This window comes from Colius striatus, chromosome 6 (assembly GCF_028858725.1).
Source record: "Colius striatus isolate bColStr4 chromosome 6, bColStr4.1.hap1, whole genome shotgun sequence".
In the NCBI taxonomy this organism is placed as follows: Eukaryota; Metazoa; Chordata; class Aves; order Coliiformes; family Coliidae; genus Colius; species Colius striatus.
Window position 1 is genome coordinate 24,859,477 of NC_084764.1, and position 27,324 is coordinate 24,886,800.

Sequence of the window (27,324 nt, forward strand, 5' to 3'; positions counted from 1 at the left end):
CTGTCCTGCTGGGGTGTAGGAATCAACTGTGAACACAAGATTTGGTTAGTTTTGAAGTATCTTGACAAACTAGGGAGGGTGCCAGAGGACTGAAGAAAAAGCAAGCACTGTACCAGTCTTCTGGGGGACAGCAGGGAGGAGACAGTAATCTTGGCAATTATCTCCCTTTCAGAGTAACTTCTGTTCCCGGTGACATGATGGAATAAATAGAGGCAAAAAAAGTAGAAATACAAAGGAAAAGAGATCTGTGAGCAATAAGCAGCAGCATGTAGAGCTCACGTCACACAAACCTGATTAGATTGAATTTACAAAATTAGTGATGATAATGCCATGAGCGTTAATGTAACTGCACTTCAGCAAAGCCTTTGGTATGCTGTCTCATAAAATGTCACTTGAAAAATGATGTAGTGTTGGGTTGCATATGAACGCAGCTACCCGCGTTAAAACCACCACCAACAGCATGAAAGATAAGAAATCAAAGGGAACACGAAGCACAATTAGACAGCGTCGGTGTCACACCTGGCTGTACCCAGGTGGCAGGAAAAGAGGTGCATGGCTTAAGGAGAGTAACGCTGTGAGGTTTAATTTAGGAGACGCCTACTTTCCATCCCGATACACACAATTAGCGTGCCAGCAGTGAAATGGAGGAGTTCGGGTATCGAGTTTGCTGGCTGCCTGTCAAATAAAAAACAACAACCAAGAGTGAGCATATGGCAAGGGCTGCGCCGGCAGCTGGGAAATGATCTGTAATGGCGTAAACCGACGGAGAAGCCGTCAACGGGCCCACAAGCCCTCCGCTCGGAGCGAGGGGCGGGGCTGGCGGCGGAGGGCGGCGGCGCAGCGGCCCCACGGCCGCGCCATCCCCGCTCCCCCCCGCTCCCCGCCGCCAGCCCCGCCCCTCAGGCGCGGGGGCGGGAAGGAAGTGGCCCGGGAAGGCCGGAAGCGCCGGTGACGAGGGGTTGGAGGAGCGGGCGCTGGCCGGTGAGTGGAGTCGGGGTGAGGGCCCGTGAGGGGGGCGGTGAGGGGCAGGGCTTCCCGGTGGGTTGTCCGTAAGTAGCCACTGTTGTTTTCTCTTAGAGGAGGGGGAGGTGGTGTGGCCTGGTGTCTTGAGAGAGCTGGGACTAAGAGAAGCGGCCTGCGGCAGCAGGTGCTTTGCCGGTATGGAGGTGCGGGTGGTTTTGAGCCCGGGAGAAGGTGTGGGGAGAGAAATCCCACATCTGTAAGGCAAGGCTTGAGGTTGGGAGGAAGGTGGTGCGGTGAGGGCTTTGGGATTGGCGCACTGACAGCCCTGAGGTGGAAGGGATGGGATTTTTTTGGCAGTGGGAGTTGAGGCTCGGTCTCATATACCCTGTTCTAAAGCGCAGAGTCCTGCGTGCCTTGTTTTGCTGTTGACGTGATGCTGGCTTGCAAACTGTCTGTTTCACTGTCTGTTTTCCTCTCAGCTTTGCTGCTTGTCTACTTTTTGGAAGACTCGATCTGTTTGCTGAGCAGACTGACCCTTCTCTATGGCTTACCGACACCAGGTAGCGAACTGGTTGCCGGCTGTCCTGCCCTTAAGATGTATAACAAAGCAGGTTGCTTCAACGAAGAAGGTGCAGCCTTAAGGCCTTTTCTGACACAGAGCACTTGACACAACAGCTGTGTTAGCAAGTTCTCTGCTACCATGGGTAGAAGAGGAATTTAACCCTTGCAAAAGGAAAAAGCGAGTAGTAGCCCAAGGAGCAGCAGTTGTCCTGCATTTGGTTCTCCTAGGCAACTCCAAAGTAAGTGTGTAACTTGATTCATGCTATGAAGGCCATAGCACATTGTAGTCTAATGAAGTGTTAGTAGCAGCATTTACATCTGATGCTAATTGTTTGTTGTAATTTTTAGTAGCCACTGCCAATGGATGAACTGGTGCATGACTTGGCCTCAGCCTTAGAACAGACTTCAGAACAAACCAAGCTGGATGAGCTATGGGAAGAGATGGCCCTAAGCCCCCGGCAGCAGCGGCGTCAGCTTCGCAAGAGACGAGGTCGTAAGCGACGCTCAGACTTCACGCACCAGGCAGAGCATGCCTGCTGCTACAGTGAGGCCTCAGAGTCAAGCTTGGACGAAGCTGTCAAGGATTGTCGCGAGGTGCTGACAGCCAATTTCAGTGACTCTGATGACACGGCAGTGGTCAAACGACATCCAGCTCTCAGTGCCACTCTGAGGAGTAAGCAACACTCGTGGCATGAGTCAGACTCCTTTACAGAGAATGCGCCCTGTCGACCTCTCAGGCGCCGACGGAAAGTCAAACGTGTGACATCAGAGGTAGCTGCCAGTCTGCAGCAAAAGCTCAGGGTGTCAGAGTGGAACTGTGAGAAGGGATGCAGGTTCAAGTTAGCCAAGAAACAACGTCTTTCACGTTGGAAAGAAAATGCCCCTTGGACATCATCCAGTCATGGCCTTCGTGAGTCAGGAGAGAACAGGCCCTTCCTCAGCAAAGGAGGAAGGAAGGAGCGGATGGAATGTGAAGCCGATGAACAGAAACAGGGCTCAGATGAAAACATGTCGGAATGGTGAGATCTTGGTTTCTTCCCTGTGCTAGTCGGATGCCTGACTTGCTTGCGGCTGCTTGTGTATCCTGTGCCTTCCTTTCAGAAGCTCTTATCAAAATTGTGCAGTGCTGTTCTCTTTTTGAAGACAAGAAATATCTCGACTACTTGTAAACTGTAGATTTTTCCAAAGTCACTCCTGTCAATGCTGTATTGATGACCCAAAATGCTTCCTTGAGAAGTTGGCAAGCTGATATGTTTCTGGTTTCTGTTACACAAGGGGCCCTCTGAAATGTCCGTGGCCCTGCAGCTATGAAGTGACATGCCTGTGGTTTGGAGAGTAAATCCACAGATTGCACTTGTGTGATTGATATGAACCGATACCAATTTCTTGTTTTCAGAATTTACCATAAGTAGTAGTAGAGAGTAGGTCTGTGGTCATGACCACTAGCCCTCTGTGCAGGTACTGCGTGAACCTCAGTCAAAACATCTTTCTTCTTTCCTGTTCTGCATCTCTGCTCTGGCTCAGGAATAAGGTCCTGAAAGGCTAGCTATGGGGAAAATGTAATGAGATGAATTAAGAAGTTTGGGGAAAACATACATTACTGACAGGATAAGCCTGTGCAAACAGTGAAATCTGTCATGTCTTCACATCCAGTTGTGGAGAACTTTGATGAGCTTGTGGCAGAATCTTATTCAAGAGGTGAAAATGAGAAGTGTAAATGTTACGGCCTGAGTTTGTGTGTCGTTCTTGGGAAGTTCTCCCCTTGAATGTAATTTTTTTTTCCTCTCCATAGAAGGTTTGGGATTATAAAACTGCTTCTATACAAAGAGATTTCTTTAGATTAGAAAAGAAACAACTGCTGAGAATCGAATGAGAATCTTAATGAATAACATACAGAAAGTGAATACTGTTGTTTACTCGCTAATTATTGTGTAAGAAGAAGACATTGAGGAAACATTTAAACCAAAAAGTGTTCTTTTTTCACAAAATATGAGGTTTGGAGGTCTACTGTGAGAGATTTTGGAGGTAAAAAAATTTAAGTATACCCAAAAGGAGGATGTGGAGCATAGATCTGTCAAGCACTGTTAAGCATTACAGCCCAGGTAGAAGATCTGGCTCAGAAAGTCCTTAAGCTGCTGACTGCTAGAAGCTGGAGGAGTTATACAGAGGAAACACTTGATCTATATTTGTCACATTCTTGTATTCTTTCCTCAAGCACCTACTGTAATAGGCACTATTGGAATACAGTGGATTTAGAAAGTATAATTGTTTGACCAGGTATAATTGATCGTATGTTAAGGTTTGTTTAAGTGTTCTGGCTGTCAAACTCCTGCAGTTTGTCAGACTGGACAGGTGGCACTTGGTTATTGAGGGCTTTGTGTGGATCATTGCTGGAAGTGCAAACTTCTCAGTAGTATTTTCAGGGAAGGCTCTGCAAAGTACAGGTTGTAATATGTCCTTGCTGTCCTGATACAGGGGACCACTATTGCATTTTTACAGTCAGTGTGGTTTCTAACTGTTAAAGGGTGGAAGTAGCGAAAAAGTGTCTGCTGAAAGAGTGGGTCGCAAAGTGGGCCTTTTGAAGAGGTTAGTGGATGCTTTTTTGCTGCTAGTTGTTAAAAGTACTTGTGTCTTTTCAGAGCTGGTAGTCTGGGAAGGTGAATGTGCTGAGTAGCCCTTGAATATTGCATGTCAGTGGTGATGGACTGAGGGATACCTTTACGTGATGTGGCAGTGATGGACAATGTTCCTTGAGGGTTTTTTTTCCACCAGTCAGAGCCTGTTCCATCATGTCAGTCTGAACTTAAACCAGCAGACTTTCATCCAGCCTTGATTTGTGCCAGCCTTTGAAAGAGTAATAAACAGCTTTGTCTGGGCTATTACTTGAGGACCGTGCTGGGAGATCGCTTTGTTCTGTTCTGATTGTCTCTTGCTCTCAAACTAATTATTGTGCAAGTATCTGCATCAAATGACATTTACCATCTGTTGCTAAATCCTTGGGATTCTCTTTGGAAAGCCAGCGGTTGGAATATTTGACCTCTGGCACCACATGTGTGATCTATGCTATGACTCACTAGGGAGAGACAAAGTTGGAGAGAGAAATCCATACAACCCTCTTCACTGCAATTGAAGATCATGCTTTGGTCTCTGCTGCTCTAAATATAGCACTCTGCTGCTGGCAGAGTGAAACTGTCTGTGCTTACCTTGCTTTCACTGTGCTCTAGCTGTTTTTTTCTGGTACTGTAAGAGTACTTTGTACAGATGTGTAGCAAGGGCATATCCTGAGTAAGGGAGAAGTAAATTGGATGCCTAGGAGAGAGGGAATGGTATGGTTGTCATCACAAACCGATGGGAGGGACAGGAACTGATAATGGCTATGGGGAACTGAAAGCAGTTCGTAGTGATCTCGTGGTTTACAAAACACTTTGACAAGGGATTAGTTCCATGGCTGTTCAGTCCTCTAGCAGTCGGGAGCATCACAAAACTAATGTGTTTTTAGGTAAACTAAACTGTGTGTTCAAAAGTGATTTAGGTTTGTTTTCACCTTCTTTTTCCTCCCACTGACACATGTTTTTATTTTTTTATGTGGCAATGAGTCTCTGTAAATGCTAAAATACCCAGCATTTTCTCTGCTTTATAGAAGACTTCTTATCAGTAGGTAAACTCTCATTCACTGAGAAAGCTATGGATATGGATCCTTAGTGAGGAGGTAGTTTTTATGGTTTGCTTGTGGGACTGTGCCCAGTCTTTTTCCTGGAGGAAGATGTGCTGTAGGGTTGTGATTCAAAGTGTGCATGAAATTAAGCCTTGGAAATTGTTTGCCAAACATGGGAAGAGATGAACACAAACTGACGGAAGGATGTACAGGAACATGATGAGGGAATGATGATGGTTCTAAATTGGGTAATGACATAATTCAAAGCCTGATGTAGAAATGATTGTGGAAACAACAGAGGAAGCAAGTGGTCTTAGTTTAAGTACTCATTTGTATATTTGTGCAAAGGTGACAATTAACTGCTAAGACTGTTAGAAGTCACATGCTACTCTGTCCATTAATGTTTTGAGATTCCCCACAGCTATAATAAAGCAAAGGCAAATTATATATTGAGTGCTGAAGTTCCTTCTCTTGTTGGCCTAAGCTGGGTACTCCCAGAATGATCTGGGTTTGACTTGAGGCCAGCACAAACCAGAGTACCAGAGCTGTCTGAAAAGTCACTGAATGATGTGCTTACTAGTGAGAGATGTGCATTTTGTCTAATCTCTTCTCTGAATGTGACTTTTTCAAACCGGGGATTGTACTGACCCATGAATGCCATGTGACTTCACTGATTGATGCTGATATATTTGTTGTGGTTTAACTGGGATAGGCAGCTAAGCCCCACACAACTGCTTGCTCACTCACCTGCTGTGGAATAAGGGAGAGAATTGGAAGAGTAAAAGTGAGAAAACTTGTGGGTTGAGAGATAAAATCACTTCAATAGGTAATGCAAAAGCTACATGTGCGAGCAAAGCAAACCAAGGAAATCGTTCCCAATGGGCATGCAGGTGTTCAGCCATCTCCAGCAAAGCTGGGCTCCATCATGTGTAATGGTTCTTTGGAACAAATGCCATAACTCTACATGTTCCCCCTTCCTCCTTTTTGCCCAAGCTTTCATTGCTGAATTGGACTCCTATGGAATATCACTCTGGTCAGCTGGGGTCAACTCTCCTGACTGTGTCTCCTCCCAGCTCGTTGTGCCCCTCCAACCCACTCGCTGGAAGGGCAGGATGAGAAGCAGAAAAGGTGTTGGTGCTGTGTAAGCACTGCTCAGCAGAAACTAAAACACTTCTGTGTTTTGGTCACAAATCTAAAATGTAGCAGCAGAGGAAAAATTAACTCTATCCCAGCCAAAACCAGTACAGTATTTTGAGGTGGGAGTGTAACCAGTGCTCATTCTGAGTGCACAATACAGTCACTTTACCTTTGGAAGAGAGCTGTTTTGATGGCAGCCTGCAGTGGCAGTCAAGAACCTGGATAAGCTGATGAATTGGAAGCCAGTCTCTCTGTAAAGAAAAAAATTCCTCTCTTGGAAGGCAAGTGACAAAGACAGAGTGTTCAGCTTCCCCTCCTTCTCCAGCCCAGCCTGACCTTCTGCAGCCCCTCGGTGCCTCTTGTTTTCTTATTTTTATAGAAAATCAATATCCCTCTTGACACAAACAATAGCTCAGGCGGAAGAATAAATGGGGGAAACCTGAGATCTCTGTCCATCACCTCTCACTTTAACTCCTCCAAACTATTTAATTATAAGCATGCTTTGCTCCAGGTGTTTGCGACAGTGAAATTGCTAAATGAGGACCATTTTAACCAAAGATTGGGTGATCAATAACACTCTATAGCAGTAGCTTGTCGGATCAATAGCATTCATTATTTCATGGTTAAGGTAAGTAGCCTCCTTTGCAAGTGGAGGTCATTAATCAGTGGTTACTGGACCTGCAGAAAGGCTTGTGTAGGAGTCTAGTGTGTACAGCCCTGAAGTGTAAAACGGATGGTGAAGAGGGTGAGATCTGTGAACATTTGTTCTGGTAAAGCACTGGCAGTGGTATGTATCTATTAAGGAACTGAAGAGCTCTCAGTGCAGCAGAGTGCTTCAAGTACAGTTAATATGATCTGGAATCTTGACAATGCTTTTTCCTTTCTGAGGCACCTTTCCTCTGAACGTGCTAAAACCATTATGAAGCAGTTGCTCAGTCCTTGCATCTCCAGCTTGTGATGACTATTAATCCAGGCTTTCAAAAGGGAAAGCAGACATGCTAAGAGATTTGCCCAGGGTCATATAATGAGCTGGTAGGAGAGCTAGGGATGAAATGAATGACTCCTGGTTCTCAGTCCTTGGCCTTAATTGCTGTGTTGTATATGTGGGAGGGTGAATGGATGGCCAAACTTTGTAATGGGTTGATTTGAAATTTGATATTAATTTGCATACTGAAATGTGTACAGATTGTTCATCCTTTAAGTTTAAATGACCTTTATAAATGAAGATGCAGAGTTTGTAGATATCCAGCATGATGAGTTGATTTGGCTATGCTTTAGAGTACGTGTTCTAAGATCAATAATATGCTTACAAAATGAGATTTTATTATGTGCTTGCAGTTCTTTGAGGTGACACACCTTATGGTCCCTCATCTTTCAGCCTTTTGAATTGAGAAGTCTCCAGTTGATCACTGGTGTCTAGTATGATCCAGTTTTCCTGGAAAAGAGTGACCCAGCGTGCCCTGATCAGAGATTGATTCTAGTGCTGGGGTGGGCAGTAAGTAGTTTCTGCTTGTTCTGATATCTCTTGACTAAATCAGAGGAAATATTGCCTGAAGTGTCCAAGGATTGATTAAGTATAAGCATTAAAGCCATCAGATGCAAGGGACTGACCTGAGCATATATTTCTGCTACAAATATTAATCCAGCGTTACAGTCAATTAACAGCTTTCTACACATTAATTTGTAGTTTAATTCTTTGATTCAAGAATGAAGTCTCCTGTAACTGCTTCAGCGTATGCAAAGTGTGCTATAATGAGGTTGCATTCAGCAGCAGCAAGTCATGCTGTGCTATTTAGCTAAAGAGTTGTGAATGTACCTGCTGCTCTTCCCACCAGGAGAAATAAATGTTTCCTTAGATTGAAGGCTGGTTTTATGCAACTGTGCGTTTCTGAGAAAAAAGAATCCCAAGTAGAAAACTTTAGAGGATTTTCAGCAGCTGAAAACCCTGACCTGAGGACAGAGTTTTAACTGCATTTAATTTCCTAGTTAGTGTTCCAGACAATATAATAGCTAGGTTATTAACTCTAGTACAGGAGGCAAATGCCATGGTATTAATTACTTTTTGATAACTTAGAACTCGACTAGATACAGGATTCTATTCTTTCTCAAGCGATGCACCATTGCTAGGTTTTAACAGAAAGCAATTATGTCCTATGCTAGAGCCTGCCATGTACCTGAAATGCAATTTTTGTGAGAGATGTAAAGCATATGGGGCTCAGAGAAGCTAGTAAAATGTAATAAAGTGGCTTTTGGTTTGTGTCTGCTGCAACTGAAACCACGGGGTTTTTTGTTTGTTTTTGTTCCAGTGAAACCAGCAGTGTATGCAGTAGCAGTGATACTGGCCTGTTTACCAATGATGAAGGTCGCCAAGGTAACAAGTGTCTTGTGATTTTCCTCATGTATTGCTGGCAAATTTCTATGACTTCCTTTACAAACAGAAAGGAAAGATCTGTACTTGGAGACACACAGGGAAGTATGGGAGAAAGACCAGTGGCTGGGAGGAACTAGAAGTTAAGAAATGAGCTAAAAAAATACTAAGAAATGGCTACAAAGATGTGATAACAGGACACTTTTTCTGCTGAAATATTTTCTATGTCAGATCCATAATATTTGGAATATAAGAAGCTATTATGCAAAGGCACAGAAATGTTAGAGGGATTTTAGACCTCTCCAGTAGACCTTATGTTTTGTTTCTGTAGGTGTTTTAATTCTTGCCTACATACCATTAGTCTCTGAGTCTGGTAGTTCTTTTCTCTATAGGCAGGAAGGGATGATATGAAAAAAAAAGCAGTTAGTACTGACATGTCACCTCATGGACAGCGCTGAGAAGAGAATAGTAATATGTGATAGATTTAGTTTCTTTGAATTTATAGTCCTCAGTAACTCTTGTGTGTTGAGCCTTTAATTTTCAACTTCTGTTGTAGAAATAGTTTCTTAGGGGGTTTGAGTGTAGAGTGTAATCTGCTTTTATTTATTGGTTACAGCACAGGTCTGTTTTTTGGGGGATATGGCAGAAGTAAGTGTGAAAGAGCTTGTAGTAGGCACGTAGGCACTCAAGACTATTATATTTGGAGCAGGTGGAATGTGATCCTAGAGACCTGTAATTCCACGCAGCTTCTGCTGGTGTATACTCTGAATCTGTCATATTACAGAAGCCGATTTGGATGAGATCTCTTCTGGGAATATATGAGTGCTAAAGGAAGTAGTGTCAGTAACTGAGCAGGAAATGGTGCTTCTACTAGCTTGTTACTGACCCAGGTATTGGTGTGTGAAGCAGCACAGTGACAGCAAATATGCTTACATGTTTTCTGATTAGACGTTAGGCTATGGGGCCAAACTGTTTTAGGTGACTATAATACTTTGTTTAAGAGTAGGATTTCAAATATCAGCTTTGACCTTTGCTACAAATACCTGTTTCCAACCTCCCAACATCAGAGTCAAATCTTTGGTCCTTTCTTTTTACTGATGACTGTTTTGGGAGAGCTGAAGTTAGTTAGCACTTGCATATCAGATGACGAAGGAGAGTGGTGACTGAAGTGTTGAATTTTTACTTTATCACCCGAGGCAAGATTGATGTAGACTGGATTGTGTATGTGTGTGTCTGTATGCCACCAGGATTCCTAAAATCCAAAAGCATGTAGAATACACTACTTCAATTAATTAAACTCAATTACAGCCATTCCTGTCTAGGTACTGGAAGAGATTTGACATCCAAGTCATCAAGCCTCTGTTTGTTCAAACAGTTGATACTAAAATACCTTTCTGGCCAAGAAATTTTAGCTTACAATTACATTAAAAAGAGTTAAAAAATGATGTTGCACTTTTGGGTTAAATAATAAACATCACCCTTTCCCTTTTTTGGAGCAATTTTTAGTCATAAAGCAAATAATAAACAGCTCTCCAGTGAGGTAGAGAGGGTACAGAACTTTTTTTTTTTTTGGTCACATCATCTTAGAAGTAGTTTTCAAGAACAATTCCAAACAGAATAATAGGAAACTGAAAATAGCAGTGTACTTAAATGTTTATGTGATGCAGTATTTGTATTGTTGTTAATTTAATAGGTTATCTTTGCATTTCCAACTACCAGTGCACTTTTGTGAGCAGAGAAAGGTCCTACTTTATAACTTTATCATAAGGCTTTTTTTTCCTTTAAATGCATTAAGATCTCTTAAGGTGCAAGTTACTGTGGTATTAGCATATGCTCCTGATTGATAAAGTTTGTCTTGTGAAAGTAGTGATTTGAGTTATGACAGTGCATTATGCTTATAGATCCTAAACTGCAGGGATATTTTTGTACAATGTATGATCACCTAGAAGAATTATCCAACATTAGTTAGTTTTAATTTACTATAAGAGATGTAGGGATATTTGTATTTTCAAATGTTTTTGTCACAAGCATGCAAGGTGAACTGATGTATCACAGGCATAAAAAGTGATGCTGGAGCTTCAGGATGAAGTGCTCTTGCTGTCCTACTTGTTGCTGATTGGGCTTGGTTTTGGCTGTTACTTCTGTTGTGTGCAAGATTGCAGCATTCTTACTAGGCTGAGGTGGTTTTCTTGGCTTTTTTATTTGTTTGTTTTTTGGTCTGGCAAGATGTATGGGAAGGCATAAAGGGTTTCAGTCAGGAGTAGTGCAGCTTGGTGAGTAGAGTAAGTGGGAATACTTGAGTTGGGACATACAGTAGGCAAATGAGAGTTTTCCCTAAGTCAAATGTGGTAGTTTTTACTTTGAAATACCTTGAATTACATGGGACTGTTCTTTATCTGAGCTCCTAAGAACCTAAGTGTGTCAAGTTCTTTGCCCTCTTCCTGTTTTTTCTTACGCTGCTCACATGCTCTCAGGGAATTTCTGGCCAGACAATTTTACTATGAATGGTATCTGATGCAGTTCAGTTTTAGATTGCAGCTACATTAATTGCAGTGACCCTGCTTTATGGAGACTTTGGTCATGACTTTTGTTGCTGCTGCTCTAGTTTTGCAGAGGGTTTGTAGTTCTGACAGATTCTAATAAATATTGATTGAGACAGACTCACAGCACGGTTAGTACTTACACTCAGAGTGACCATTTCTAGTAGTTGTGTGCTTTTCCCTTACGTGCTCTACTAGGAGACACTAGGGATCTTTCTCATCAGTGAGCATGCTCTGTTGCTTACTGTATGAGCCTGGTCTTCTCCTGTTGTGAAGTCTGTCCTATGACAGCCTCCAATGTGTGCCAAATGATTGGCCTCTGCCTCTGTCACAGTAATTACTCCAGAGAAAGTGTTCTGCATAAGACATCACAAAACATTAAACTAAAGTTGATGAGATGCAATCGCAACAGAGTGCTAAATCTGCCCTAGGCAGGTCTATAAAGAGAGCTTTGTTCTATGGGGAAATTCTGTAGACTGAGGAGCTGGATACTTTAAAGCATTTATCGAGGCCCCATAGTTACTGCAGATCATTGAAACAGAATACAAATACAAGGCTGTTAAGGAAGCAATTCTTAATGAGTCTTCAGCTGTTTCACATCCAGAAATGCCTACCTGTAGTGTTTTGTGGGACTGTCACGAGGCACATTAATGTTAATTGTGGCTAATTCCATCCTAATTCTTTAGGAGATGATGAGCAAAGTGATTGGTTTTACGAAGGAGAATGTGTTCCAGGATTCACTGTCCCCAACCTTCTTCCCAAGTGGGGAGCTGACCACCGATCTGAAGTGGAGCGGATTGACTCAGGCCTGGACAAGTTCTCAGATACCACGTTCCTTCTGCCTTCACGGCCGGCTCAGAGAGGTGAGGTCCACATGGAATGCCATGTGTTTGAAAGCTTTTGATGTAATGGCAAGAGCAGATTTTGCTTGTAGGTGCTGCAGTGTACTCTGATAGTGGTGACTTGTGTTTTTTTGTGGTCCAGTTAAAAATAGCTGCACTACTGGAGGGGATACTAAAATACTCATACTAGCTGCCCATATTCTTAAGTCTTCTGGTTTTATACTAGGATTTTTGTTTGATTTGTGAATAAATTGGCCTTTTGCAAATTAATAAGATGAATAAATCTACCTTTTGCAGATTGAGAAACCTGACACAAAGGATCTGGTCTGACCATTGAACTAATTGTTTTTCCTGGTGGTTTTGTCAGGAAGAATCTTCTGTATTTATTGCTCATGTTTTTCTGTGTTTGATTTTCAGGGTTTCATGCTCGCTTGAATCGCCTTCCAGGAGCTGCTGCCCGTTGTCTCCGAAAAGGTCGAAGGAAGCTTGTTGGCAAGGTATTCCCTTTTGCGAGGTAACAGTGTTGTATTTCCAGTGCTTACCAGTCCTGAAGGTCTGTTCTAAAATATTACCTGAATTGTTTTCTGTAGAAAGAGACCCTGTATGGTTTTTGTTTCATGTATTGTTTGATTTGTTTTAACTGCATTGACTGTCAGAAGTTGATTGACTAAGTGGATTTTAAGGCAGGTTTGGAGAGGCCAAGGCAGATGATCAGTGCTAAAAGCAGTATGAAAGGAGGTCTGAAGACGAATGACAGGTGGCACAAATACCAAGAAGATTTAGGCAGGATGTAGGGGAAGATGATTATGGCATGGGACCTATGCATGCTCATAATCTGAGACTACAAAGGCAGAGAGGTGACCCAAAGGTGAAGGAAGGCCAAATCTTAGATAGGGAAGCAGATTCATATGAATAACAGCAAAGGAAGGTGACTTTAGCAGTTGCATTTTTAGCAGGGAGACAGAATAATATAAGGTTATATGGTGTAATGCAAAATTACCCAAAGCCATTTGACTAGGTTATTACATGTAGGACAAACAACAAACAAAGTATTATTCCATTTTCTGAAGGAGTGAGAAACACTTTGCAGATACCTGTCTAAAAGAGGAAGGGGTACATCTCACTGGGTCTGGATCTTGAAGTATTGAGTACTGCTGTCTGTCATTAAAAGGTATTTCTGAGCAGGAAGGTGTTGGTAGTGTTTGACTTTTATGGGGTCGTGCTCTGTGCTTTTAAAAATAATAGCGTATGTTCTGAGCTGACTGGCTTTACAGAGTCTGTTTGAAAGGTGTGTTAGAGGGGTCTGGAGTCTAGAAGAGTGTGACTACTCCTGTTGGTTCAGTCACACTTGAAAGACCTTTGTTTACCCCCTCTTTCTTCCACTCACCTTTCTTGGTTGTACCAGTGTTTAAAATGCGAATCCTCAGCTGGAAAGAGAAGGGCTTTGGGTAGGGTTCCTCAGGCCACCTGCAAGTGGCTGAGCCTGTTGGCAGCACCTCTAATGATCCAAATGAGAAGGATAATATTTACTTGTTTAATTCATCTTCATCACCTTAAAGGGATCTTTGTCATTTGCAGCGGAGGTCACTGCTCCCCCTTCCCCATCTCTCTCTAAATTGTAATCATAAATAATGAGTTTCATTCAGAGCTCCCCGCCAGCGAGCTGCTAATTACCAAAAGTACGGCTTGTAATTTACACAGTAATAAACCGTAAATTTAAACATTACGGCACTTTAAGTTAATAATTTTGCTGCTGTAACAAATAGCCCATCTTTCACCCCTGCTGCTACAACTCCCCCCAAACTTGGAGTGCGTTTTGCCTGTGTACCTAGCACAAACAAATCTTACCCGTGAAAGCATTTTTACCCGCCTCTTCAGATGCTTACTGCAAAGTATATTTCTTTCTTGGAGGTAGTTGTTATGCAGATATGAACAGCTGGTGCTTCAGGCTGTGTGGTGCCACCATCAAGCACATACATACGGCAGTGTCTTGCAGGGAGAAACATGGTCCCAGAGCAAGTCTTTTCTCCTAGCATCTATCTTTTCTTTAGCTGCTAGAGGTCCTGCTCTTGAATTGCTGCTTTCAAAAAAGGCAGAAACTTCATGCATACTCCTTGTTTCATTCACCTGTGCTTGGTGAATCCCCATTGTTAAGGAGACAAGTGTCGTGTCCTGTCCTGTCATGTTCCTGGCCCAACTGACCCTAGCAACCTGGAAATAAGCCCTTCTGTGCCATTTCCCCTGTTCTTAACTGCATCTTTTTGCTGCATACTGTTGTGGTTTAACCCCAGCTAACAACTAAACACCACATAGCTGAATGATTTTCTGCCACTCTGATTAGTTAAATCAGCTCAATTGAGATTCTAAAAGGAAAGGGTGAATATGTTTAGCTGAGAGTGGGCTGGGAAGGAAAGTATGTGGACCAGGGGAGTATGATCTGTTCTTACTGGCAGCAGCAAAGTTTTATGTCCACTCACTGTGTGAGAGTCTGCAACCTTTTACCTGTCTTTGTGTTTCAGGAGACCTCCATGAGCACTCTGGGCACCGAGAGGCTAGGTCATATTGTTAGTGATCCATGCCAGAAAGAGTAAGGCCCTTAACAGCTGTTGTGTAGAATTGTGGGAGGGAAGAACTATAGGGTCTGCTTCCTTACTGGGACTGAAGGGAATGAAGAACTGGGTGGTAACTGAAGCAGGAAGCAACCTGTGGAATGGGTGACAGCCATATACCAATGGCTTCTTGGTTTTCTTATTTGCCATTTGTAGTTACTGACATCCTTTTTGTTCATAAGGCTGCCTTAGTGTGTGAGCACTGCTCAAGTGCCCTGTTGGTTAGAGTCAGCTTACTTTTTTTCTCCCCTCCCTGACAACATGCCGTTGCAATAACGTCTGATGAACTACAACACTATGAGAAGGCTGCATCCTATATGTTAGTTTTTTGAAAAGCTTCTCTGTGGAGCCATGTTATGGGCACGTACCCAGACTCCAGAAATGATGCTGACACAGCAGCTGTGATATTGCTTTCTCTTGCTTTGTTTTATCTCCTGCCCCAACTACTGTATTTGCATTGTGGTCAGCACCTGAAATAGTCATGATGCCTATCCTTTAACATCCCATGCCATTCTAGTTGGGCAATGGATAGGTAAGGATGGCACCTCTTGACTGTAGTGCAGCGGGTCCAGCCTTCACCAACTGTTGGTGTCCATTTTTCTCCTTGTATCTGAAGTCTGTTGTTTTTAATATGAGTCTTGCTGATGTTTAATCTTTCTCCTTCTTCCATCTCTGTTCTTCCCTTTCCCTTGTCTCCTTACCCCCAACCCTCCTTTTTTTTACCGCCGTGTTCATTCCTTCTTTGGCGTTGCTCCCACCTGTCCTTCCAACACTGCCTCCTTCCAGTTTTTGGTTGCCATCCATGGGGAAGAGAGATCGCAACCAGGTAAGCTGACTCTGCTCTACCTTTTTTATTGGTTTCCGTCTCTCTAGAAAGAATAAAGTGCCAGCTTCTGATTTCTCACACACTGTGACCTGTGCACATGAGGTAAGGCAGCCCTGTCCCTTTCCATTTTATTAACTGACATCATCTGGGCTTTGAACACAACCCATGTCTCAGGCATTGTATTCTGTATTTAAACTGAATCGCTCAGGAGCTTCTTTTGTTTATATCCCTGTTTCCAGTTAGTGTAGACCTTCCTTTCTGACAGTGAGTGGGAGGGAAAATGCCTCTTGTCAGGAGGAGCTTTGACCTCTCAAAATTCCATAAGAACTGGAACATTTTTCTCTTCTTAAATGCTTTGTTTTTCCTTCTTTAGCTTGTCTACCTGGTAGTCTTATTAACAGGAGAAGGGGAAAAAATGGTGAGCTGGTTGTATTGAAATAGCAGCTGAAATATATAAGAGTTGATAAGCAGAAGAAATAGGCATTCTTGGAACTAAAACTCTTATATGTTACTTTTATATTTCCAGTAAGTCTTTCATAGCTTCAGTACTAGGAGACTCTTTTACTTAAGATGCAAGAGCTTGGATTCTTAATAGCAGAAAGCAAAAAGAATCTTCTATTTGAGCAGTTGTGTTGTACCAGTGCTCCTAGCCATGCACACTCCCTTCTGTTCCTTTATGAGTTGGTATTTGATTGGTGAGCAGTAGGACTGAAATTTGTTCTACTCTTCAGGTGACTAAAAATAGGTACATGGCAAGAAATAATTTGCAGGCCTTTCTGCAGTTGTGTATGACTCATTAGTGAGAACATTTCACATACTTCTTTTATATTACTAAAGATAAGAATGGTAACTACATAAACTTTAAAATGACCGAAATAAATGAACTTGAATCAGCTGCAGAGGATTACTGGTGATAGTCCTGTGCTGTGCAGCGACAGGGTTACTTCACTGACAGGAAACTAACAGTCCAGCTTAAGGAGGAGCTTGCTGGTAGCAGCTGCTTTGATGTACATTGTCCGTTTTATTTCTCAGAAAGGTTGAAGGCAAAGGCCTAGGACTGTGTTTTAGAGTTGCAGGTAGCTTTTGTAACGTGTCATGCTACAACTGTGGATTATGAATTTGTCTGTATTTAAAAATACGTCAGTAATCCTAGTAATACAAGAAAATATTCTGGAGATCGGTGTAGCACTTTGCAAAGCAGATGGAAATGAATTTCCTGCTTGTGGTGAGAATTATAAATAAAGAGGAGTTTGTGAATGGAAGTGTAATGCAAATACCCCAGAAAATCTACCAGTCTAAACCTTAAAACAGAAGTTTGCATATTAAGCGAAGATTACTGCACACATTGATTGACTAGATTATTCCATTTCTGTCTTTACCTTAAGAGTTGTGTCTTCTACAAACAAGCTGTCTTGCACAGGTTTCATGCTTTCAAGATTTTTCTAGTGTATGTCTCACATTAAGTTGGTCTGACCATGAAGTGTTTTAAACAGTCTACAAAAGCTTGTGAAGTGAGTTGGGAGTGGGAAGAGCAGCTCACTTGCTGTGGAATGAATTGGGAGCTCATTGTGAACTGAACCTGGTGGACCCAATTCTTCTAGAGTCCATTTCAGTTATACAGATGGCCACACAGAGTGTTGGAACTACTCTATGGGAAGTTTTGTGCTTGCACCTTTCATGACTGACTTTTCTCTCTACAACATGAAGGTGAACAGGAGGCTTCCCAAAAGGGAGGCAGACTTTTTGCTCATGGTATGCAGCAGTAAAGCACTTGGAGTATGCTCTTTAGTCAACTAGCATTTTGGATAATGTGAGTTGAAAGAAGAGTGTGATTACAAGGCTGGCTGTTGTGAGAAGATGGTTATGAGATTTGCTGCTGCACCCTGTGCTAGCCTTTTTTCTGAAATGAGTCTCAGCCCTTCCTATGTCAGAAAGGACTCTGTACAGTAAATAAACAACTACAGGGAATAGGTCTGAGCAGCTGTATCTGGAGTCTATTTCTGTTAACGCTTTGCTTAAATAGAATCTCTTGACTTTCCAGTTCAATCCATTATCTCCTCTGTACTCTCTGGATGTGCTTGCTGATGCTTCCCACCGAAGATGCTCACCAGCACACTGCACTGCCAGGTAACTCCCTTGCTCTACTCTGTTGGGGTTGTCTCATTTCCCTCCCCTGGTTATCTTCAGTAGTACTGCGTGGTCTGAACAATGACCACAGACCTGGAAGTTAACATACTTTTCACTATGAGGCTTGTGTTCAAATGTAGCATAAAACACAGTGATACAGATTATTTGAGTCTCAATACAAGAAAGCTGGAGAGGGACTTTTTTATAATGGCCTATGCTGATAGGATAAGGGGTACTGGCTTCAAACTGAAGGTGGCTAGATTTAGATGAGATAATAGGAAGAAGTTTTTCTCTGTGAGGATGGTGAGGCACTAGACCAGGTCACCCAACAGGTTGTGGGTGCTCCATCCCTGGAAGTGTTCAAGGCCAGGTTGAATGGGGCTTGGAGCAACCTGGTCTAGTGGAAAGTGTCCCTGCCCATGGCAGAGGAGGTGGAACTGAATGATCTTTAAGGTCTCTTCCAACCCAAACCATTCTATGAAGGCACTAAGTGCTTAGAATATATGAATCAGTGTATGACAGACAGGTAGAACATACTGTGCTATTTAGAAATAAATGTGATCTGTTCTGGATTACGTAGTGAATTGTGACAAGTCTGTCGTATAGGTACAAATGGGCATAGTATTGTTGCCCACAATTAACATCAGAACAAGATGAGAGGGAAGATGCTGACAAAGTCATGTGGGTGACATACTGAGGCATTTTGATATCCTGAGTGCCTAAAATAGACTTGAGAACTCACCTGAGATGACCTCTAATGGCTTACTATCTCTTTATCCAATGCTGTAGCTGAAATGTAGATCTAGTCTAGCCAAATGTTGAGGTATATTTGAGTTTGCATAGTTGGGGTTAATATGCTATTCGGGCATCTTCTGCTGACTAATCCTAAGTTGAATTCAAGTATTGGCCTTGGAGATGACTCCTGTTTTTGTGCTGCAGGTGACTATCTAAAGATAAGTTGCCCTTGATCACTTTCCCAGTGCGAGGAGACAAAGCCTTGCTTGGGACACAGTTCCATGTGTGTGTTTGTACAAAGGACCAAATCTGAAGGAAAAGTCTGGTCTTTCAGCTTCATGGCTTTCTTTCCCTTGTTAATTAGCAAATAGAGCATGAAAAATGTACTGAGGTTGTGTATGTCTGAAAGAAAGCTTGGCACCAATCCAGCAAAACCTCTCCTCCCTCTAGCTTCTGCAGGGAATTTTGTGATGTCGTACCATGACCTCATGCTGCTGTAGCCAGCATACTAAAGCTGGAAAGGCGGAGGGAGGAAGAGAGCAGCTCCTAAACATTCAACTGGATGAAGTAAGAAGAATTAGTAAGATTGGGCATCAATAAATTGGGTCCTTTCAGTGCTTTTCTCCTATTCTGGGGATATTTTGTGCCCATGAAGCAAGAAGATTGATTGATCTCTCCATTTACAACTAGGATAACCTTTCTGGTGACTCAAGTATGTTATACATAATGCTCTACAAAAGTTTGTCTTCCAGAAGGGAAAGCTAGACAGATCATGGTCACAAATTCAAACAGGGCAAAGTATCTACCTTTGTGATAACCAGTGAAGGCCTTTTCCTAAGCCACTGGTTATGGCAAGGGATTTCTAAACTTGGAGGGATCATGTGGTCTTGTTTTTTGCTGAATATGTAGTCTAGTTAACCAATTAATATCTGCTTGGTTCCTTCCTTTAAGAAACAGGTAGCTGATGTCGTGACAAAACATAATTGCCTATGAATTGTTACTGAATGCTGTCAGTTTTCCCATCCCAGAGACAGCTATGTTTTCAAATGCCTGTGTTTTGAGGAAGTAGTTTCTATTTTAGTGTGAAATGTACTCAAGAATCTTTATAGGAGAAATAAATATGGAAAGAATGAAAGTGTTACACAGCCCCAGGTACGTGGCAGGGATAGAACTCATTGGTGCAAGGTGTTTCCTTTACATAAAGATGCTGCCAAGAGCACAGAAGGAAATTGTTCCTTCACAAATATGTTTCCTTGACAATAACTATTCTTTACAGTGAAGAGCCAAGGCTGTATTTTCTTATGATAGGTTTGGATGATCTCTGTTAGCACTGTTCAGCCATTGCCCCAGTTACCATATTCTTTTGATGTGGGTGGAGTCAGTTCCAGTAGTTTGTGCTTCAGTAAGCTCCTAACAGCTTGCATCTCATCCTGGAGAAACTCTACTCATGAATTTGTGAGAATGGTGTATGTGTGAGAAGCTAATCACCTGAGAATTATATGAAATGTATTGCAGAACAAGCTGTCTTCATGGTGTGGATATCCAGCCTGGTGCCCACCGTGTCTCACAGAATTACCTCCCTCTGCCTAATTTCTGATATCATGAACATGTGCAATGGAATGTGGTTACCAGGTGGAGTCTTTTCTCTCCCATGGAAATGTTTCCTTTGATTCAGTGGTGGATTTTGATGCAGTTCATCTGGAAGACTAGTAACCCAGTGCTTCGCTTAAGCAGAGCTGAAGGCCAGAATACTGAGCACAGCTGAGGATGTTCAAGAAAGGCTTTTCAGTGTCAAGGAGGAGGTTCTATGTGAAGAGTTCCTTGGGAAGTCTTATTTCAAAAGCTGTATAAATTGTACACTACCAAGATTACCTTTCTTGGTCTGTGATGAGATTTCATTCAAAGCATATGCACAGCAGTGGGAATTTCACACCTATCGTTAGAAGCAGTTTTGTGTGTATGGTGACTGTTATCATTAGTGGTATAATTTTATTTTGTGAAGTGAGGAGAGTTTTCTGCTTTCTTGCAGTCCTCCCGAGGGATGGCTGGTGTATTAATTTGCTGTATTGCCTCCTGGCTGTTCCCAGGCTGTTTTTCCTCTTCATCATGGAATTTTTAATGGCCCTGCTGCCTCTCGGGAGGCATGCAAGGAAGAGTACCTCAGGGATCTCTTCCTTTTTTCACATGCCTATAATTACTCTCCTTTAAGAGCACAAAGCATTTGCTAATCATGTCTTGTCTGTTACAGTTTTGGCTTCATGATGCAGGCTGTTAAAAGCAAGCAAGTAGATACTTGCGTGGCCAAACCAAGTGATCTGTCCCCTCTATCCCTTCTGCCCATTTGCCTCTCTGGAAGAAACAAGTGATCTGAACAAAATTTTCTTTATGCACTCTTTCTACTAAAGAGGACTTTGTACAGGCTGAAGCAGAATATTGTAGTAAATTTTGGTTATTCAGTGGTTCTGTCAGCAGGAAGATGGTGGTTGGTTGGTGGACTGTTATCCCTTGAGGCAAGGTAAGAGTTTCAGAAGAGCCCAGAGCCAATGTTTCTGTCAATTTGAGTTTGAGTAGCAGGTAGAAGAGAGGAAGGTAGAAGATAAATTGCCTTTAATGCCATTTATTGTTTGCCTAGCTTTGAAAATAGGGTTATGGGTGAAAACTCAATTAAATATTCCCGCTGGAGGTCGTAGGAAAAGTGGACCTCAGATAGCAAGTAGAATTTTGAAGCTGGAGATTTGAAGAATTATGTTGGAGAGACCTCTGAACAGTTCAGATGAATCGAAGAAAATTGCTTTGCATGTATTCTCAGTTAATATTAACCATAAGCCTAGAGTTTAATTTGGTTTAGAAGCAAGTCTCTCATCTTGCCTGTAACACAGGATAAAAATCTAAAGGAGTGAGTGATCATCTCCTAGTAAACTGCCAGTTGCTCCATACCCTGGATTTGGTGATGCTGCTAGAGTGAAAAGGCTTGAATGTCTCTAATTCTAGTTTCAGCTCTAGAAATACGCTTATCAAAGTAAATTTTGCTCTTACTCTATGTATGCAAAGATGCTGACATTCCTGCCTCTTAACCAAGCACGTGGAAGTACAGGGATCACCCACAAAGTCAAGCCTTTCCTGAGGCAGCTGAAGGAGTCAGCCGGTGGACACAGTTTCATGCTTTCCCATTTGACCAGGACAGGATTCCACACAACCCAACCACACATATTTCTGGATTTGTCTTTATGAATCTTTACACAATTGTCTTTGTGTAGCTTTAGGCATCTTTCTCCTTACTTTTTTTTAAACTCTTTTTCCATTTAGCTAGAGCACTTTCATGTCTGCCTTTGCTAAAGCCTGGCTGATATTCCAGTTGGGGATATAACTGAATTCTTCTGACAGGCATGCAATGAACAGTAGCTATCAACCTAGTGTCACATGCAATTGTCTGGGGCCTAATGCTCCTGTTTTGGTGAATCCTAATGCCCTGGAGTGAAAAATAAATTCCCATTGGCTTCAGAATTTTATGTATTTGCTCCTGCTTTTTTTTGCCTGTAAACATGTTGCCGTTATCAAATCTGTGTACTCGGCAGGTCTGGAGAAGATCAGGACTCTTTCTGGTGTAGATACCATGTGATTCAGTATGAAAATAGAGAATGCAATATAAGGGATCACATCATCTCTGCTTGGAATGCTTCCATGGAAAACTAGAAGAAAACGTGTTCACTTGCATTTGCCACACACAGACTTTTAGGGATGGAGTTGCTATGCCACTTCCATGGGAAACTGCTGCTGCTACGTTCAGACCTATGAGATTCAGATGATTTAAGAAGTGAGCTGACCAATTAGTGATTTTGAAAATGTCTGAAAACGTGCTCTAGAAGCTCTTCCATAAAACTGCAGTGCAGAGGAGAAGCTGCTGTGCACAGGAAATACCTGCAGTGTGATGTGATAGCAAGAACCACTTGCATCCATGGGAGTTTTCCATGCAGTGGGCAACTTGTATTTATTTACACGTGTTACATGCAGATCAGACATTGGTGCCCAGATGGCTCTATAGTCAAAGAGAAGGAAGAACTCTGATTTTACTGTTAGTTTTGTGAAGCCACCATCAACTGCCTCAGGTAACACCTCAGGGCTTAGAGAGAGAGCCTTTTATTTGGCCTGCATTTCCTGGGAATATAGCATCACAACAGCAACAGCTGGGCTGTGTGGAGTTTTAATAGCGGTATCCTTGTTAGAAGGCTGTCTTTTTTGAATGTTTACTTTAACACAAGGATAATAATATCCCTTGTTTGTATGACTGTAAATTAATGGCTCCAAGTGCTTTGCTTCCTCTAAGGCTGGGGTTAGAATAAAGGTTGGCAGCAGAGAAACTGAACGGTGTGAGATCACAGTGAGGAGCATATACCCCTAAGTGAACGATGTGCCTCCTGCCTCTAAGAAGGCCACAGATTTTCACAGTTACCTCTGTAGGATATTTGCAGACACTTCTATTGTGAGTTTGAGGTCATTTTTGCCCTGAATTTTGAGAGAATGAACGTCTCTTTACAATCTCCCACTTCACAGATAGTGGAGATTTCAGGAGCCTCATGCTGTTCACTAAGGTACTTTGTGGGCTGGTGTCTGCTTGTGCTTTGCATTGTCTCCCACAGATGGTACTGCCAGTCTTAACTTTCCATTGAAGCTCTGTGGTAGATGTAAATTAGTGCAAAGCGACCCTGTAGTCCAGCATGTGGTCGCCTTCAACTGTAGAAGTGAGATGGGAGTCTGGTGTATGCAGTTAGAGTTCATTTTAAAAAGACATAACTAAAGTCATAGAACAATTATGTGGAAAAGAAATTGCTTCAACACATTAGAGACAGTAGTGAGTGTCAGATTTCTGCATAGCAAAGCCCGTGTTTTCTCCAGCCTGACCTGTGTGCAGAGTCAGGTACTCTGCATATTCCTGGAAAATTCCTTTAACTTGTGATTTATTTTTTTGTTTTTAAATCATTGCTATCAGAAAGACACCATAGACTATTTTCATATAAAACCAATTCTTATATATACATGTAACTTTTCTTTCACTAAGTCCTGGCAGTGAGAGGCTGCAGCGTGAATTGGATATATTGCAGCCATCAGTGTGGCTGCACTTTGGATGCTGCTTTGTCTTTCCAGGTGTATTCTACTTTGTCTCTTCCGAGGTTAGAATTTCAGTCCTTTCTGGACTGTAAACTAAGTTTTCACATTATTCTCTAGTCACAGATCAAACTGTACCTGAGCACTGAGATGTCACTTTTTCTAATGATCGAACAGCCGTAGTCCAAAAGTAACCAAGCAATTATTTTCTCATTACTATTTGTGCAACATTCAAGAAAATGTAGAAGCCTAGCAGAAGAAATGGAAAGCCAATAAGGACAGAGTAAGTACAATTCCATTTCTTAGTTTAGGCTCAGTTATTTCTTCTCACAAATCTCTTCCTTTCAGACTTCTTCACAGAGGGGCTTGTGACAGTGCACGAACGTGCATTTTCTGTCAGCCTTTCAGTCCTGTTCTAGTTTACTCCAGAGTCATTTTTAAACTGTGCAGAAGAGTTGTTAAAATTCATATTTTTGGCAGAAAAATTAATTCATGGTTGCAGCCTGTCACTGAGACTTTAACAATTTATAGTTCAACCTGTCCACTACAATGTTGTGTGCTGCACACATGCATGACCTGACTTTCCTAGTGGTGGTGCTTCTAGGAGTCTGCTGTTAAACTGGATTTCACCAATACTGTTCTCTTACCAGTATAGCACCTGTATATGAGCTAGTGATTAAAAATTGAGATTGAAAAGTGTGGTATCTACCAAAAAAAAAAAAAGCATATTTCATAAATGATACCTCAACCACCCTTTCTCTCCGTGTCTTAATGAGGACTATCATCCCTGTGTGCATTGTTCTCCTCCCCTCTCTCCCAAGGTACCGACCACCTAGAGATTCCCTGTATGCAGATTTATGGTGCCTGTAAAGTGCACCAACCACTTGAAACTGACACTTTTACCACCAGGTCAGTCAGAGACATTGTGTAATCAATAGGTTCCTGATTTACTAACTGAAGTGTGGGTAATCAATAAGGGATAAACCTGAATGAAATACGTGTTATGGAGACAATTTATGATCTCTGAGTCTTTGTGTGTTAGAGGCAGAGCTGCTAGATAACAGTATCGTTGCTGTTAGTCTCCTGCTGGAGAATGATTTGCCTTTACTTCCACTTATAAGAAGGGAATTTGATATTCTCGTGCTCTGTTTTAATTTTTCTTTTGTTTTTAAACCTCCTGTGTAGTCATAAGGCAAGGGTAGATGTAGTCTGAGCTTGGAGCCGAGAGGCAGGAGCTCTTACTCAAAATTCAACTGTACGATTTGAGAATTGGAAGAATTGCATAGAGTCTTTTGGAAATCATAGTGCATCTTTCTTTCCTAGTCTGTAGTGCTGGATCAGCTGGCTAAGGTTGGTATAAGTTCAGAAAATAAAAAAGGAAACATTATTATTATTATGTTGAGTTATTATTATTATATAAAATGAGTTGGTTCATTATATATACTTATGTAGTCATCTAGTAAGTAGTTTAATACTATGTCACTGATGCAAAATAAAAACCTGAAGTTCCACTTGGTTGAGACTATAGATGTTTCAGAATACCTGGTAGACCTGTGCTGAAATACTCTATAGCCACTGTAATGGTCATGTAAAAATCAGTTTTTAGTGTATGTGAAGCCCCTTAGAGATTAGTCACTTGTGTGTACAAACACAAGATTTGCCTGTGGAATCGATAAGTGTGCTGGTATTTTCAAAAGCCCTTAGTTCATGTTTTCTGCATACAGTTCTATGTCTGATTGTATTAATATGCATTCCCAGATTTGAAAAATTGGCTGTCAGTGTAGCTTAGCACAATTTAAAAACTTTTGAAACTCTTCTTTAATGTCAGATTTAGATGACAGATCTTGTAGAGTTTTTGTAGACTTCTCGTAGAACTTCTGAGTTTTAGTTGAGGAGACAGAAGGATAAATATTTCTTATTTTGTGGTTGCACAGTAGCATTCAAACAATTTATAGTCTTGGCTAGTGTAGGAAATTTTTTGTGCTCTGTACAACATACAACAGTTACAACAGCATACTTTGGTTTGCCTAAATTCAGTGTCTAAAACTGTATATATTATAAAGACTGCTTCTTTTTTTTAATAGATTTTGTCATGGAATTTGGAGCCACGCACTTTTCCTTTTATTATCTGTAAGATCTCAGTACTTGATAAATGTGTTTGTTAAACTTTCAGGATTTTTTAAATTTAAATCAAATCACAAGCTTAAAGACACAGAAGCTTTTCATCACTCAATTGTCAAAATTTGTATGATTCCAGTCCTTACACCATGTGAGCACCTCACAATCCTTAATGGGTTTTATTTGCACTGTAATTCTGCATTTTGCACATCAGATCTGGTGCAGAGACTGACCAAAGAGCTTGCTAAAGAAACTCTGTTACCTCAGACAAAGTAGGGATTAGAAGCCAACGTCATTGCTAAATTATGCATTTTTATTCATCATGGATTGTATTTGAGGAAGTTCTCTGGTCTGCTGCCAAGACCGTCTTTTCTGAATTAGACTTCTCCCTGTGTTTAGAACTTGGAGGAGTGCTCAGTTCAAGTCACTACCAATAATGCAGATTTCTTAATTGGCAAATGGTTAAGCTGAAGTGGTCATCAGTAGGCTTCTGACTTAATAGTTGATATGACTGAGATGATGTATTTCAGCCAGTTTACAGGTGCAGCGAGACTGTATTGCCATAAGACAGAGTCAGCTGTTTTCACAGCACTTTGATAGGGAAATCGTAATTTTGAAAAGGCATTAGACAGTTTTGCATTCGTAACTTCATGAACTGGCTGCTGTAGTGGAAACAATATGGGTGGATATTTGGAATATAGGTACATTTAAGATGAATCTACGGTACTAAATAGGTTGCAGAATAATTTCTGAATAAGGAAACCAATACCACACAATTCCATTAAAGAGCGGTCATGCAGACATTTGGTATCTTGTATGGTAGAACATGTCTTGTCACTGCTTGATTGCATCTTTACTTATGCAAAGAGTTATTTTAAAGTTAATACACAACCAGATCCTTTAAAGGCTAAGAAATAATTATTCTTCTGAGCAGTTCATGGACATGAGCTCTTAAAAGAAATGGGAGCGTAATGGTGTGTTAACAAAGAATGTCAGCAAAACCTCTCTGAGAAGCTTTGGATTTTGCTGCATACTACTGAAGAAGCTGATGAGAAGATTTGAGTTGGAGGGTTATTGGCTAGAGTCTTACAGGAACATTGTGCTGGAACAGAGTTTAATTTGTTTTAATTTCTCTATAGGCAAGCAAATGTACACCTGGGACAGCTATGTTCAAGGGACATCAAGAGGAAACGAAAGCCAGCTGCAGCCTCCATGTCCAGCCCAACGTTAGGTAATGGATTTATCTATGAGTCAGTATTTCTAAAGTCTTGTCCCTCTTGAGCAAAGTCACAATCGTGAAAAATAGCATTATCTTGATTTGAAACCAATGAAACGTGTGTGTGAGAGAACATACTGTGTTTTTTGCATAGCATCAGAAGCTGTCTGCTAAACAAATCCTTGATGATGCAGCTGTGGTAAGTTAATATCATTTATAGTACTTCACTGTGCAGTGAGTATTAATCTATCTCTTAGGCAGTACATGGTGATCAGTATATACAGTGTGTTCCTTCAGTGTTGGGCTGACATTAGCTGGTGGCTCTGTTGCCCTTTTTCAGGGTGTTTCCAGACACTTTTGCAGGGGCTGAAATCTGGTAGTTTTTGTATCATCACTGGGTGTGACTGCCTGTTCCCTGGGAGTTGTCTTACTCTTGTGGATGAAACAGTCACCTTTTTCTTTTTGCTCCTGGGATGTAGTGCTTAAAATGCTGATTCATTTTCATGTGGTGTGTTTCTGACAAG

The 27,324-nt window shown here is 41.7% G+C and overlaps 1 protein-coding gene across 11 annotated transcripts in view; it reads left to right on the forward strand.

Moving 5' to 3' along the window:
* The first annotated feature begins 903 nt into the window (after positions 1-903).
* Positions 904-27,324, forward strand: part of GPATCH2L (G-patch domain containing 2 like) — a 41,757-nt gene continuing 15,336 nt past the window's right edge. The window contains exons 1-11 of one of the 11 annotated variants that reach the window (XR_009818882.1): positions 911-981; positions 1,443-1,763; positions 1,873-2,543; positions 8,623-8,687; positions 11,911-12,087; positions 12,484-12,563; positions 14,586-14,653; positions 15,462-15,501; positions 17,543-17,628; positions 18,814-18,930; positions 26,724-26,785. Coding sequence is in view for 10 of the 11 variants with exons in the window: in XM_061997672.1 (XP_061853656.1) it covers positions 1,885-2,543; positions 8,623-8,687; positions 11,911-12,087; positions 12,484-12,563; positions 14,586-14,653; positions 15,462-15,501; positions 17,543-17,628; positions 26,724-26,815 (1,267 nt within the window). In the remaining variant the exon portion in view is untranslated. Of the gene's footprint in view, positions 982-1,442; positions 1,764-1,872; positions 2,544-8,622; positions 8,688-11,910; positions 12,088-12,483; positions 12,564-14,585; positions 14,654-15,461; positions 15,502-17,542; positions 17,629-18,813; positions 18,931-26,723; positions 26,816-27,324 lie in introns of those variants that run through there. The other 10 variants (XM_061997669.1, XM_061997671.1, XM_061997672.1 and 7 more) reach the window with 10 other exon arrangements.